General features: G+C 33.1%; 1 protein-coding gene across 6 annotated transcripts in view; it reads right to left on the reverse strand.

Annotated features, from left to right (window-relative positions):
- Positions 1 to 8,392, reverse strand: part of LOC107440995 (ubiquitin carboxyl-terminal hydrolase MINDY-1) — a 37,097-nt gene extending 28,705 nt beyond the window's left edge. For 2 of the 6 annotated variants that reach the window (XM_043051992.2, XM_043051989.2), the window contains exons 1-2: positions 8,069 to 8,374; positions 4,151 to 4,542 (exon numbers count right to left, since the gene is read on the reverse strand). In XM_043051992.2, coding sequence (XP_042907926.1) covers positions 4,151 to 4,426 — 276 coding nt within the window. In that variant the 5' untranslated portion in view covers positions 4,427 to 4,542; positions 8,069 to 8,374. Of the gene's footprint in view, positions 1 to 4,150; positions 4,543 to 8,014 lie in introns of all 6 variants that reach the window. The other 4 variants (XM_043051991.2, XM_043051990.2, XM_043051993.2 and 1 more) reach the window with 4 other exon arrangements.
- Between the last annotated feature and the right edge of the window lie 6,571 nt (positions 8,393 to 14,963).

The following is a 14,963-nucleotide window of genomic DNA, read 5'->3' on the forward strand; positions in this document are numbered from 1 at the left end:
TCGCAGGATGCTATAAAAGAAGTATTTTCATCTGTCTTCCCAGACTCAAATTTGTGCACTGGGATGACCTTATGTTCCACCAAAGTGTCTTATTCTATATCACATGGACTTGGTCCTTACTTTTTGAAGCAAATCACCAACGAATTTAAGAGAGAAAAACCTTATTACTCATTAATGTTTGATGAGACCCTTAATGAGCAAAACTTGAAACAACTTGATGTGCACATTCGATATTGGTGCTCTTGTGATGGTGGTATATCCGAGAGATACTTGGGTTCAGAACTGTTGGGGCATGCAACTGCTCTCAACATTTTTAATGCAATAAAATCAATTCTAAATTCTTGTGAAATAGATTTAAAGCATATAGTGATGCTTGGGTCTGATGGGCCGAATGTTAATAAATGTGTTTTTCAACTATTCGACAAAGAAGTTACGGAAAGTTAGGAAGTATGGATTAATAAATGTGGGTACATGTAATTTACATGTTATTCATAATGCCTTTGGAAAAGGTTTAGCTATTGAAGAATTTGGGAATATTATTGATTTTTTGGAAAACATTTATTCATGGTTTTCTAAATTTCTTTCCAGGAAAGAGGATCTCCAAAAAGAAATTGATCATTTTGGTTGTGAATATTCTAAAGTGTTGAGATATGTGAGCAACAGATTCTGTTGTTACTGTCTGCGAAAGAATCCTGCATTTTTGCTTCCTTTAAAGGAGTATTTTATAGAAGATCTACCTAAACAGAAAAGTAGTTTGGTAAAGCTTTATAAATTTCCAAGCATTAAAAAAGTTTTAGAAGATCCTTTATTATCAGCTTATTTGCATTTCCTTATGAGTGTTGGATCAATTTTTGATAATATTTTAAAGCTATTACAACAAAAAAACTCATTGATTCACACTTTATACAATGAGTTATGTGATTTGATAATAAAAATCATGCGACGCTTTATTAAAGAAGAAGTTTTGAAAAACAAAAGTGGCGACAAATTACTTGAGGTAGATTTGAACAAAGATGCCTTGACCTTAAAAAAGATCGATGTGGGCAATAATGTTCGTAAGGTACTTAACTTGGTAAAAAGTGAAGAAAAGGAGTTATTTCTATTTAATGCTAAGAAATTTTATGTTATAATAACTGAATACCTCCTCCAGAAATTGCCTTTGAAAAATAAACTGTTACAAATTTTACACCCTATTGTGAAGAAAGAACCTGTAGTGAATATTTTGCCTACAATCAGAAGATTGTGTAACATGCTACCCCACATCGTACCACAGAACTGTGTTGATAAACTGACTAACGAGTGGCATTTGTATGCAAATGAAGATGTTCCCGAGGAAACTGAAAACATTCCCATTGACAAGTATTGGAACAATGTGTTTGTTCTTAAAGATGGTAATGGTAATCTAAAATATCCCTTTTTAACTAAACTTGTGAAGGCAGTCCTGTCTGTTTCTCATGGGCAAGCCTCTGTGGAACGTGGCTTTTCAATTAGCAAACGAATTATGACAAATGAAAGGTCAAGAATGAATTTAAACACGCTAGTAGGCTTAAGACTTATAAAAGATTCAGTTAGAAAAGATGCTTCTTGTGTGGAAATAACAAAAGAGATGATCCAGTTCTACAAAGAAGCCCACAGCAAATATAAGGCAGTAAAAGAAAAGGAAAAGCTCAAAAACCTCAAGGAAAAAAGTTTAGAGCCTAAGCCCAGTACTTCTATAAAAAAATCAACTGAGGAGAAATTGAAAGGTTTTAAGGAAAATGTTTATTCAGCTCAGGCTATGATTGAAGAAGGAAACCAGAGTCTAAAACAAGGACTCAAACGGAAATCTATGGCTGATATTGAGGCTGGACAAGCACTTATTGATGCTGGCAACAAAAAGTTAAAGACTTTGCAGAATGATAAATGAATATAAAAACAATGCTGCATAATTTTTGAAATAATTTAATGTAATAGAGAGGAGTAAATAAAATGTTAATTATTGAAAAAGTCATTAGTTTGATAAAGTCAATTTTTTTATGTGATTTTTAATTTTTAAAGCAATAATAAGGTATGTTTGATTTTATTGTCACCATTCAGCTGCGGAAAATTGTTTATATAATTTTTTTTATCAAATTTTTATAGTGTTAAATAATTAAGTTTTACAGTTATTCATATATGATCCGTACTTTTCAATTTAATTTAGATCTTTTTTGCCCTGCTTTTTATTCCAGAAAATCCTATATTTTTTTTCTAGAAAATCCTATATTTTTTTCAAAACAATCCTATTTTTTTCTCATTGGTCACTTCTACCCCTGAAATAGCGATATGTTATTTTTTAATTGCTTGAATACGAATTGCCATGTGTGATTTTTAAATTGCGTAAATAATAAACTCGATGCTTGTTTTTCAAATCGCGTGAATACGAATCGTGTGGCTTTTAAATTGCGAAAGGACTACTCACAACACTTGATTTTTAAAATGCATGAATATGAATCGCGATATATGGTTTTTAAAACGCGTGCATATGAATTGCGAGAAAAGTAGCAACGGATGATATTTTAAACGCCAGAACACGAATCGCGATATGTGATTTTAAATCCCGTAAATACGAAACGCGATGGATTATTTTTAAATCTCGTTAATGTTAATACGAAATGCGATGCGCAATTTTCAGATAGCGTAAATACAAATTACGATGTATGACTTTTAAATTACATGTGACAACAAAAAGAATAGGTTCGATGTGTGTTGTTAAACTTGCACGTGTTCATGGGACTAAAGAATTATGCCGTGTTTTGAATTTTTTTTTTTGCAAAACGGACCGCGTTTAATATAAACACATCTCGGTTTTTTTTCCTGGGAAGGTGTTGATTTGGCTAAGATACGTAATTACTTTTTAAGTTACGAAAAAAAATTAAAGCTGAATCGAATTTCACGAGTTGTAATATTGTGTGAAAATATCAGGTATATTCTAAATCACAAATAAAAATGCAGCAATAACGGGAAAGAAGAAAAAACACTTTCGAAAAACCTCTTAAAAAATTCGTGTTAAAATCGGTACAACGCAAATGATAAAATCGGCACAAACAGAGCACGTAAAAAATAATTATTTTAATGCGCAATTCAAAACTCGCTTGCTGTCAAAGTATTAAAAATATCATAATCTTTTTAAATCACGGGGAAAACGTAATAACTACTAAAACAATAACCAAAATACTTTAATATTTTAGATGAAATTGGAGTAAATAAAGTCCATCAAAATTTTATGTAATTTAAATGCGAGATTTGAAATTAAAATGTCGCAATAGCGTATAAAAAATATCGGTACTTTCAAAACCTTGTAGAAATGTGTAGCAATAATTTCTAAAATAACGATTGAAAAATAATTTGATTTGCGATAAAATCGTTACAAATAAGCCATGTCAAAAAATGGTTATCTAAATGAGCGATTCTTTACTCGCGATTCGTAATAATATCGTGCTAAAATATCGAAGTTTTAAAAACCGGGCGGAAATGTGCAGCAATAACTGTTGAAGAAAGGATCTAAAGTCATTTAGATTTTCCATGAAGTTTGCACAAATAAAGCGTTTCATAACTTTCAAAAATCGCTATTTCAGAAACTACTTGAAAATGGGTAGCAATAACTACCGAAAAGTCATTGGAATCGGCACATACGAAAAGCGTCAAAAGTGGTAATTAAAATTCGTAAATCGTAATAATGATGTATTAAAAATATTGGGATTTTTAAAACTATGCTGAAATCCGTAGCGTTAACCATCGAAAAACTACATTGATTGAGATTGGGTGCGTCAAAAACTTAAAACTGTAAATTTAAATTACCGAATTTTTTTTATTATTTTTCAAAAACAAATATTAATTATTTTTTTTTTCATTTTGTTCAGATTGCGGCCGCGGGCCGCACATCGAGGGTTGGCGGGCCGCAGGTTGAGCACCCCTAGGGTAAGGCGACCGAAGCTGACAATTTAATATATATACATATATAAATAATCTTTAAAATATGAAAACAAAAATAAAGATACATTCATATTTATTGTGTTATTTTACACTGAACCTTAAAAAAATTTCCATATATAGATTAGGCTGAAAGAAGAAATTTACTACAAGTTATGCTTTTAGTTGCAATTCCTTAAGTAACAAAATAGCATAATACCTGTGTTATAATTGGACTCTTCACTCCATTTCGAGAAATCCATTTCACTTGATATATAAAGTCATTACTATCAGATATTTTATCTTTAACAGGACTAGCAGTTTCCATATTTGATTTACTTTCAATTGAGGAGGAAGACATTTTTGAATCAGAAACATCAGTTAATGTAGGACACTGTCCTTTTTCACAGGGAATTTCGGTTGATTCATCCTGAGTTGTCATTTCTGAATCACCTTCATCCATACTGGACATTTGCTCTTCAACTGTTGCAGCCATAATAAATTCAAATTGCCTTCGCAACTTCACAAAATAAAGTTCTTATCAAAGCTCAATTTTAGATCAGAAAATAGTTGATATAGAGGTATCACATACTAAGTAGTTGGGCACAACCACTAGTAAAGAAAAACATCAATGAGATTCAACAAAACAAAATTAAACATATAGAGAAGCTAAAATAAAATGAAATTCGTTTTAAATTCCTTCATATTTTTTAGCCACTAATTTCAAAATTTATAATAAATGCAATTGGTGTTAAATCCTTTACGGCAGCAATTTTTATTGAATTAAATGTAAATTTTAATACTTTTAACTCCAATACTTACTTAATACTTAACTAAATCTTAATACTTTTAACACCTTTCGAGTAAGTTTTGTACTTTTAAAATTAAATTGGATTAGATTTTTAGTGCTAAAATTTTTCTAAAGCTAATATATGCATACATGTTTTATAATTAATTTGAAATAACCAATAATTTATGTATTTGATCCATCAATTTAGCACCTTAACGATTTCAGAAAGGGTGAAAAGGCAGAGTTATCTACATGTAAATATTCCCAAATATTCAGCTTATTATATAAAAAAAACACTATCTTATTTAAAACTAGTTGAATATCCGTTCTTCATACAGGATGAAGTAAAAATAAATATAATCAATAAATTGGTATTAACTAGACGAATTCATTAACAAAACTAAATTATATATGCAAACACAATTAATAAATCTAAAATTATTTAAATTTTTTAATTTATTCGGGGGACTGTCCAGGCCAAATTTACTACCGTTTAGTGGTATCTTCTCAAATTCAACTTTAGAGGAAAAACGGTTGTTTCACAAAATACTTTTTCTTAACATTTTATTTTTGTAACCTATAAGAAACGATAAATCCATATTTTTGTGTTGATCTTTTAATATAATTTTTAATTTTCCGCAAATTATGTCTAAATTTTCACAAAATAGATACCTCTCAGAAAAACCTAGACAGACCCCTGTTATTATTTGTTACCATTGTCCAATCGTGTACATGAAGTTTGGGGGACATTCAAGCATCCTTGGAAAACTTTTTTGCCGAATTAAAAATATCACTTCATAAAATATTTCTTTACACAAAAAAATTGAAATGCAAAATTATCAGGATAGATTTTTGTATTGTGACCTGTGGCTGAATAACCGCCAAGTCTTGGCAACTTCTGGGCAGCAGCTCGCGAAAAACTAAGAAAAAACTTCCCATGAAGGGACCAACTTGAAGGGTATAAATCGTTGCCACCATCCCATAAGCAAAATATTTTCAAATTTTCTACAACAGTACTTATTAATTTATACAAGGCGCATCCAGAAAGTAAGTTTCCCTAATTTATATTTAAAAAAAAGAACTCACACTTTCAGGAACATATTTATTGGCACTAAGTACAGCAATGTTTCAGCTATTTTTCAACATAGCCATCTGCAGAATTGAGACACTTGTCGTATCGTGGAATAAACTTTTTTATCCTTCTGTCGTAAAACCCTGCCACCTGTGATCTGAACCAACGTGTGACAGACGTCTTCAACTCTTCGTCGTTGCCAAAACGCTCACCAGAGGACAGGAATTTCTTGAGGTGCAAAAAAACTTAAAAATCACTGGGAACAATATATGGGCTGTAGGGTGGATGATGAAACAACTCCCAGCAAAATTCCGTCAAAACAGCTGTAGTGCGTCATCCCGTATATGGACAAGCATTGTCATGGAGGAGCACAACACCTGCAGTAAACATTCCACGACTCTTGTTTTGAATGGCAAGTCACAATTTCTGAAGTGTTTCACAGTAACGGTAGACACCTGTTACACGCTAGTTCCATTCACAGAGGGCAGAGTTCTACGACAGATGGATACAAAAGTCGATCCCACGATATGACAAGTGACTCAATTCTGGTGGTGGCTATGTTGAAAAATATCTTAAACATTGATATACTTGTTGCCAATAAATATGATCCTGAAAGTGTGAGTTCCTTTTTTTTAAAAATTCGGGAAACTTACTTTCTGGATGCGCCTCATACAAATGTTCTACAAGCATTTCACAGCGAAAAAAAACTTTACGTTAAAATACTATATTTTCATTTATTAAAATACAGGATCATACACTACACTATTTTTGAAACCAAGGCAAACATTCTTGATTTGTTACTTTTTCAATCACTTTTGAAGTACAAAATTTTGTTAATGACGATGAATTATTAATAAAATGCCTATGATATGAAGGTCCGAAGATTAAAATAAAGGCTGCCTTAAAAATCTTTTGAAGGGACAAGTGCCCAGATGATGCACCATTTGCAAACACAAACATTCACTGGTCTGTTGTTCCAACAAATTCTTCATCTCCATCGAAAGCATTTGGTCTTTTAGAAACAATCCTGTCAATCGTAGATCCCCACGATTCACAAATTGCTTCTGAAATTGGAATGGAAAATATAAAAGTCATAAACTTCAGGAAATTGGAAATCTCTGAATTTAATTCATATACGGATTGCTTTAGAAGCTCTCTCGATAAAAATGGTGATCGATTTCTCCTGCTGTCTGCTAAAAACTGATACATCCATTTTAAAAAAATGTTATAGCCAAAAGCTAATTCATTAATTTCCTCCTCAGAATGGCAAAGATATGAGAGAGGGAGATTACTGATAAATGCGCTGAAATTTGTACAGGGTGTCAAATGTTCCTCTTCTAAAGCAATATCATTCCTGGGAAACAGCAAGTGGTCAAAGCTAAAGAGAATTATTATTCGTTTAATGACAATATTAACGTTTTCCTCTTTCAATATCAATGTTTTCCTTATTCTGCAAGACTAACAGAGGCAGGTGGGCGGGGTTCAAAGGAAAACGCTGTCACTCATTCAGGATACAAATTGTTCTATAGGACTTCGTTTGTTCTGCGACGTACGTCATAGTTTTAGGCACTTTTTGCTTCTGGGGCCACCATCAGGTTTTTTTTTTTTCAATTTAAAATTGATTTGGAGTTTGGCAATTGTAGTTAGCGAGACAGATCCCATTACGGAAATATCCCCATTACCTCTCCTAAAAAAATTTTTTACTTGACAATTGTTTAAAAGACGTAAAGCTGTCAGTGAATCTGTTTGGTCTGAAGCAGGCAATTACTTGCTCAAGTTCAATAACGTCACTTTAATGTACAGGAGTGGCAAGCTGATTTCTTTATTTTTTCTAATGTGCCATTATTTACTTTATCTTAAAATTAGATTTGCGGATCAGGAGGCTAAAATTGCCCCTTAAACCTACTATCCAAATTTCAGGAAGCTAACAAAAACGGTTCAAGAAATTTAAAAGATAACTAAATGTTCTAGTTTGAAGTGACAGTCAATTAAAACAGAAAGAATTTAAAATATGAGTTGCAATTTAAAGCATAGAAACACAAATAAGAACTTATCATGATCAAGTAATTTAGCAAGCAGTTAACACAAAAATTAAACTTAAGGGAAGAACAGTAATTTATAGGAGTTGAAGAAAAATATTGTTTACAAAGTAAAAGCAAATTGAAGGAATTATTTGATGTAAGAATATAACTATCTTAATTTCGATATTTTGAAAGACATACCATTTACTAAAAATAAAACAAATAATTCATTTTAATGTGTATAACTGTGCTTACAATTGAAGGTTTTCTTCGTTTGAAGGAGAAAACACGCACATAACAAGACTTATTGTTTATTCTAACACACTTAGCATCTTATTTCTAGATTAACAGATGGTTTCGAAACACACCCACGTATAAACTATTCTGACAAGAAAATAATCGAAATAGCTATATTTATATGGTAGAATGCAGTAAAACAAAAAAGCTAAGCTTAATGATTAAAAACTTTGACTACGACACGACAAAAATTTAAAAGAATTTCAATTAGACGTTTAAATACTTTTACATCATAAACATAAATATTTCACGACAGTTACGGATAGAAGTTAAAGTTATTGCAGTAAATATAAATGCATATATTTCCATTAACTGTATAAGGGTTATTTTTACTTCGACTAAATCATTTGGATTACAAAGTTCGCACCAATCAGATTCTTAAGTCCTATTTTCTCAATGGGATACTTGCAAGTGACGTAATATAGATATCTCGATCCTGATTGGTTCCTTTCCATTCTATTTTGAGAGAGCCAAGCACGCTAAAGTATCAATTCTCTAAAGTGACATATTCTACATTCTTTCATAAAAATTCTTTTCATATTTCATATTTAACACAATGACAAGCACGAAGCCATGTAGAACATAAAAAAAACTAATAAGGCATCTAATTTGCCAGGCACACAAAACAAAAATATAAATTACAATAAAATTCTTAAATGAATTATAAACCTAAGTAAAGTAAAAGTTAAGAAATGACGTAGACGAGAAAGAACTATGTTTTAACCAATTGAATGAGCGATACGGCACTCTATTTAATTAACTTTTTAACTTACTTGGAGAGATTTAACTTACATTAGCACGTAATTTTGTTTATAAATGACACATTCCATATTCTTTCAAAAAGATTTCAATTCTTTCCCAATATATTTCTTACTTAACACAAAGACAAGCACGAAGCTATTTTAGAGCATAAAACTAATTATGTATCAAAGTTGCCAGGTACACAAAACAAAAATGTATCACTTTTACAATAAAATTCTTAAATAAATTATAAATCTAAGTTAAGTAAAAGACGTAAACGAGAAAGAATTATATTTTAATGAATTCGATGTTTGATTTGGCATTTTATTTAATTAACATTCTAACTTACGAGGAGAAATTTAACACGTCATTTTGCTCATAAACGATCAGCTGGCACTGACGTCATAGATCACATTTGTGGGTATCCGTGATCTTCAACTCGAAGTGCAAGTACCCAATTATTAATGATTTCAGTTACCAATTGTTTAAATTTTCAGATCAGCGAAGTGACCTCAAAAAATTTTGTGATTTGAAGACACCTATATATGTAAGGATAACTATGGATGATTAACTAAATGTAAACAATAACAAGCTTCCTAAAATCGTCAGAAATTTCGAAAACGTCCAATGTATCCCTCCGCTTATGCTATGCTTACGAGGTGATGTGTGAACAGGCTTAATAAATTAGGAAGTTTTGTAATTGAGATTTGCATCCAGATTTAAGCACAATTTTATCATTCGTGAGAGTTTTCTGCTATTTATAAATTCCAATAGGTCGCGATCCTAAAACAAATTTTAGAAAACATAAATAATGTGTAAGGTTTGCTACATTTCGAGTGTTATTCCTTATTTGGCAAAATTCGATAAAATATCTCCGGCAGTTAATTTTTGGTAAGCATCCTGGCATGCTTAAGGAGTCTTCCGAATTCATTTGCTATTTATTTCGTTGAAAGTTAAATTGAAAAGACGCGTAATAGTGTGAACACTACAGGTATAATAATATTGCATGGTGTGCTTATCCAAGCTTAGACTTGATTATCAGTCGAAAGTGGTAACCCGGAAGTTTAACACCGTATTTTAACCCTTAGCGCCATCTGTAATTATCTTTAGATGGTCAACCATCCTATGTGTAGCAAATATTTTTAAAAGATAGTTAAGTACGTAGGTACTTTATTTACGTCACACTAGAGCTGCAAAATAGGCGATTGGCGACGGTCTGGGAAACATCCCTAAGGATGATCCTAAAACATGCCTTCGCAATTTTTGATCTTCTGCAGAGGGTATGCAGTTTACATGCCGTTTCTAAAGAGTTGCATGCACGTCTAAGTCAATCAGAGGCATTGTGAATAATCACTTCACATTAGTTCCCTGCGGGACAACAACAGGATGCATTGAAAATATTCATCAGAATGAATAGTAAATTCTGGTTTTTCCTGTCGGTAGATGTGTTTTGTGTAACAACAAGAAGCATGTCCACTGAAAGTATTAATCAGAACGCAAAAACTTCCAGATGTCTCCAGTCCGAGAATATGCTTTAAGTTAACAACATGATATCCTGCATTATGCAGAATGGGAATTCAATTTTTAAATTTTTCTGACGCAGGATGAGGACTGTTGTTGTTACTTATGCCACTTGCCAAAATCAGCAAGCCTGTTTGAAATCAAGCGAATATTTTAGGCAAACGATGCGTTTCTTGTTTCTCAGAGGAGCCATCTATGGACAATAATACGACTTCAGCTACATATTCAGGTCACAGCCCAATTTACAGGGATGGCCCAATTATACCCCATTCATTATACATCGTAATTTTGATCTGAACTAGAAAACGATCAATCCCCAATTCAGTTAGAGGCATTGATTTGTTATGAAAACTTGGAGGATTTTGTGTTCCAGACAAATTTAGCGTCATTCGGATGAGTAATTTTTTTTTCACACGAAACAAATCCCTGGGAGGCAAAATGATCGCTTTCCAAAGATATTTTGCTTCCCACAGAATCTCAAATTCCTAATCTTTTTGATACAGGATGTCTTTTGAGTATTAACAGGATGCGGGTGGTTCGGAAATACTTATCAAAATAGATAATATGCCTGTATCAGAGGATACGTGAATAACAACGAGGTGTCTTGCACCCTGCAAAAAGAGAACTTGATTTTCAAATCTTTCTGGCACAGGCTACCTTTTGATAAACGACAAAATGTTTGTGCAATCGAAATATTCGTCAGGAAAGAAATTTTCAGACGTTTCCTGTTTGAGGATGAATTAAACAACAGGATGTTCTATATTCTTTAGAACAAGAACTTAATTCTAAGTTTTTCTGACACAGGATGCCTTTGCGAGTAATAACAGGATGCAGATAATTATACCAGTTAAATAGGAAGTTTACAATATTATCCCACGTCGAGAAAAAACTTACAGATCCTGCCTGAATAACATCATCACGCTAAATTTTGCTCAGGACGATATAAACTTGTCATAACGATATAAGGTTTGAACGATATAAACTTTTATTGTCCTCCACCAGAGAGCTCTAGTTGTAGAGTAATTGCTGAGAGTTTTGATTCACGATAAATTAATAACTTATGCGATAAAATGGTGATAAAATTGAGCTAGAAGATTGTAATGTCTTCTAGCACAGAGCTTCCGTTTAAATTTGAGCTTTTAAAATAGTTGGAAAGGATTCAAAATTTTGTTGCTTGATCGAGTGTGGGGATTCAAATTATCCTAACGTAATTCGAGTGTAAAAATCTCAAATTAGTTTTGCCCCTAAGGCCACAGATTTTTAATGATATCTTTAGTCTATTTTATGTCGAAATGTACAAAATTAAAAACTTTATAAATAACAGAGGGTCACGTAAATGTTACAACAAACTTCTAAGAGAGTTAGGGCACATCATCAGGATTAAAAGGGAATAAAAACCAAAGCCCGGAAATGTCGTCGTGCGTTGCCAGATTGGCTTCCCTATTAAAACCTGTTCAGAAGCACACGAAGAAATAATTCATGACAGGGAAGCGGCCTATGACGATATATCCGGGCATGAGTTCTTATGCAATTTTTATCCTGATGATGTGCCCTAACTAACCCAGAAGTTTAATTCAAGATTTATGCGACCTTATGTCATTTATAACGTTTTTAAACTTGAACATTGCGACAAAAAATTTTATTCTTAAAAATAAACTAGCTAAGAGAGAAACTGATTGCAGATTTAAAATCAGCGATACGAAAGTATCTAAGATCTGTTTAAAAAAATCTCATGCAAAGCAACAGAAAAAAAAATTGTGCTCCCATCATTTTTGTCAATCATGATTCAGTTCCCATTTATTACTTTTGTTTCTTTTCCCTGTTTAAGAATGCAGTTTGTACAATACATTTTTCAAAAATTTCTTATATTAATACTTTGAATAGTGATTAAAAATCGTTTCACTTTTTTAAGCAACAAATAAACACCTTAAGTTTCTAGCTTTATTTGAGATGAAATCAAAACTTTTTCGACATTTTTGAGAGGGGGTAGCAGGGGGCGAAGATATAAATGTTAGACTCATCTGACCCAACATGTACCTGTTTTATCTAGGGATAAATTACCGGCAGACTGCCGAAATTGACCCCGCCTATTGCACAGTTGGGTGAAGTGTGTCCCTCAAGCTGTTACGGAGGAGGATTTCGTTGTATTCCTGGTGGTGTCGACGACGTTACGGGCGACCGCTGTTTGCTGAGGGCTATGCGGGGGCACGGGTCTGAGGCTAATCATGGATACATGATCGATTGGGAGTTTGTGTGTTCGGTAAAGAAATGAAACGTGCCCCATGCCACGTGGAGGCGTCTGTCAATAATGTTGTCCCGCAGCGGGACTCACATAAATAAGACTTCCATTTTCTTCCATGATAGTTACTCGGGTAAGGCACCCACTATTCCAATTTTTATTTTTTTGGCTACAAGGACCAGAACGTTTCCACCTCAACGATCCTTACCTGATGATGAAAGGGTAAAAGGCCACTCCGGCCTCAGGCACCCCGGCCATCCGAAACGACTGGAAAAACGTAAGAAACGTAGCCGGATAATGTATATCCGGCATAGGGATGGTGATGGTGTTGTTGCTGGGGTTATAAATTATGACTCGGTGGGTGATGTGGATGTTGATGACGGCGAGTGGGGTGATGATGATGCCATGGCGTGTAGTGATCCACACCATGACTTGGGATATAATTCATCAGTTAATACTCCTCCGTCGGCGGAAATTTTGGATCACTATAAGCAGGAGAGTACATCAAATACAAACTAGTGATCTATAATTTTTGGATCTTCAACTGAACAAAAATATTTATCACATATTTAACTGAAAACATTTATTTTACTTTCTAAATATTCTGAATAGTACGATGCAAATATTTCAATTAAATTATGTTCATAAGGGGAAAAAGTATAAAATCACTAAAGTGATAAAAAAAAATTTCAACAAATATCACGAGCAATGGTTTTAAACAATAGGAATTAAATTTAGACCATCTAAAGTTTCAGTAACAAATTTAATTAGTTTTTAATGAACTTAATATTCTCTTTTTGGCAATATTTTTGAATGATTTCGCTTGAATGAACGACTGTTGAATAAATAACAGACCGTAAAAATAAATAAATATATTTATTTTTTTTTGAGAAAACAATTATCGAAAAAATCGAAATTAATTTTATTTATATAGAATTCCTCATTTAGCTGATATTTCATAGGAAAATAATTTAACTTCTAAATTATTTAATTGAAGAAAGTAACGCCATTAAATAAAAATTGACTTTATACTTGAGATCTGTTACATTACCAAACGTTCACGTATTGAACATTTATGAACATAAAAAGAGAAACTTAGACGTTTCTTTATCAAAAGTAAAGTAAAATTATTGATAATATTTTGCTTCCTTCAAGTCTTCCAAACCCTGAAGGAAACAGTGACGTACCCCGTATATTAACTTGCTAACTTATTCATTGTAAACAAAATATTTTCTTTTAAAGACAAATGGAATTTAAATAATCCTAACGTTAATTGCCTTTTCATGATTTAAAATCTATGGAAATTCAAATGTATTAAGTTCACCATAATCACGGTTCTTAATAAATATTAAAATTCTTGTCCAACATGAAGTCGAAAAAATGTACACATTACTGGCCGCAACTTTGTACGTCAGCTAGGAAGAATAAATACAGTATCAAAATCTATCGAATCATTGCTGAAGAAGGAGAGATGAAAAACATCAAAATCAATTTGATTGCCGGGTAAAATTTTGAGGTCTTTCTAGAAATTGCTTTTCAACTCTTTTATACAGGGTGTTTATAAAGACCCGGACCCATTTTGATGTTTAATAACTCATAAAATAATAGAGATAGATTAAAATTAATAACATAAATGGCTAGATAGACTCAAAAAGTTTCACGACCCTTGTCAATGAACTTCCACGTGTGCCCCTTTCGTCGCACGGAGAATATCAAGTAGATAGTAAATTTCACGCCAGGTAGCGGCAAGCATGTCGGCATCCACAGAGGCTATTGCGGTTTTCTGAAGCGCATAATGTTCTCCGACGAAGCATCCTTTCATGTTTCTGGCATTGTTAAAATCGCCATAATGTGCACATGTGGGGATCTGAAAACCCCCATGAGTACCGTGAGACACAAAGGGATTCCCCTAAGGTCAATGTGTGGTGTGGACTAATGCACGACCGAGTCATTGGGCCTTTCTTTTTTACAGAAAAGACGGTCTCATCAGTCGTATACTTAGACATGTTGGAAAACTTCGTATTTCCACAACTAGAAGAGCTTCAGCCACATGTCTTTTTGCAACAGGATGGTGCACCACCTCATTGGGGTATCATGGTTCGTAGTTCTTTGAATGACCATTAGGATGAATTGGGCGAGGAGGTTCAATTCCTTGGCCCCCCAGATCACCTGATATAACCCCGCTGGACTTTTTCCTTTAGGGATTTATAAAGAACAATGTTTACAGGAGGATCGTGTCGAACATTGATGACCTAAAGGCCAGAATTACAACCGCAATAGCCTCTGTGGTTGCCGACATGCTTGCCGCTACCTGGCGTGAAATAGACTATCGACTTGATATTCTCCGTGCGT

The sequence above is a fragment of the Parasteatoda tepidariorum genome, chromosome 6 (assembly GCF_043381705.1).
Source record: "Parasteatoda tepidariorum isolate YZ-2023 chromosome 6, CAS_Ptep_4.0, whole genome shotgun sequence".
NCBI lineage: Eukaryota > Metazoa > Arthropoda > Arachnida > Araneae > Theridiidae > Parasteatoda > Parasteatoda tepidariorum.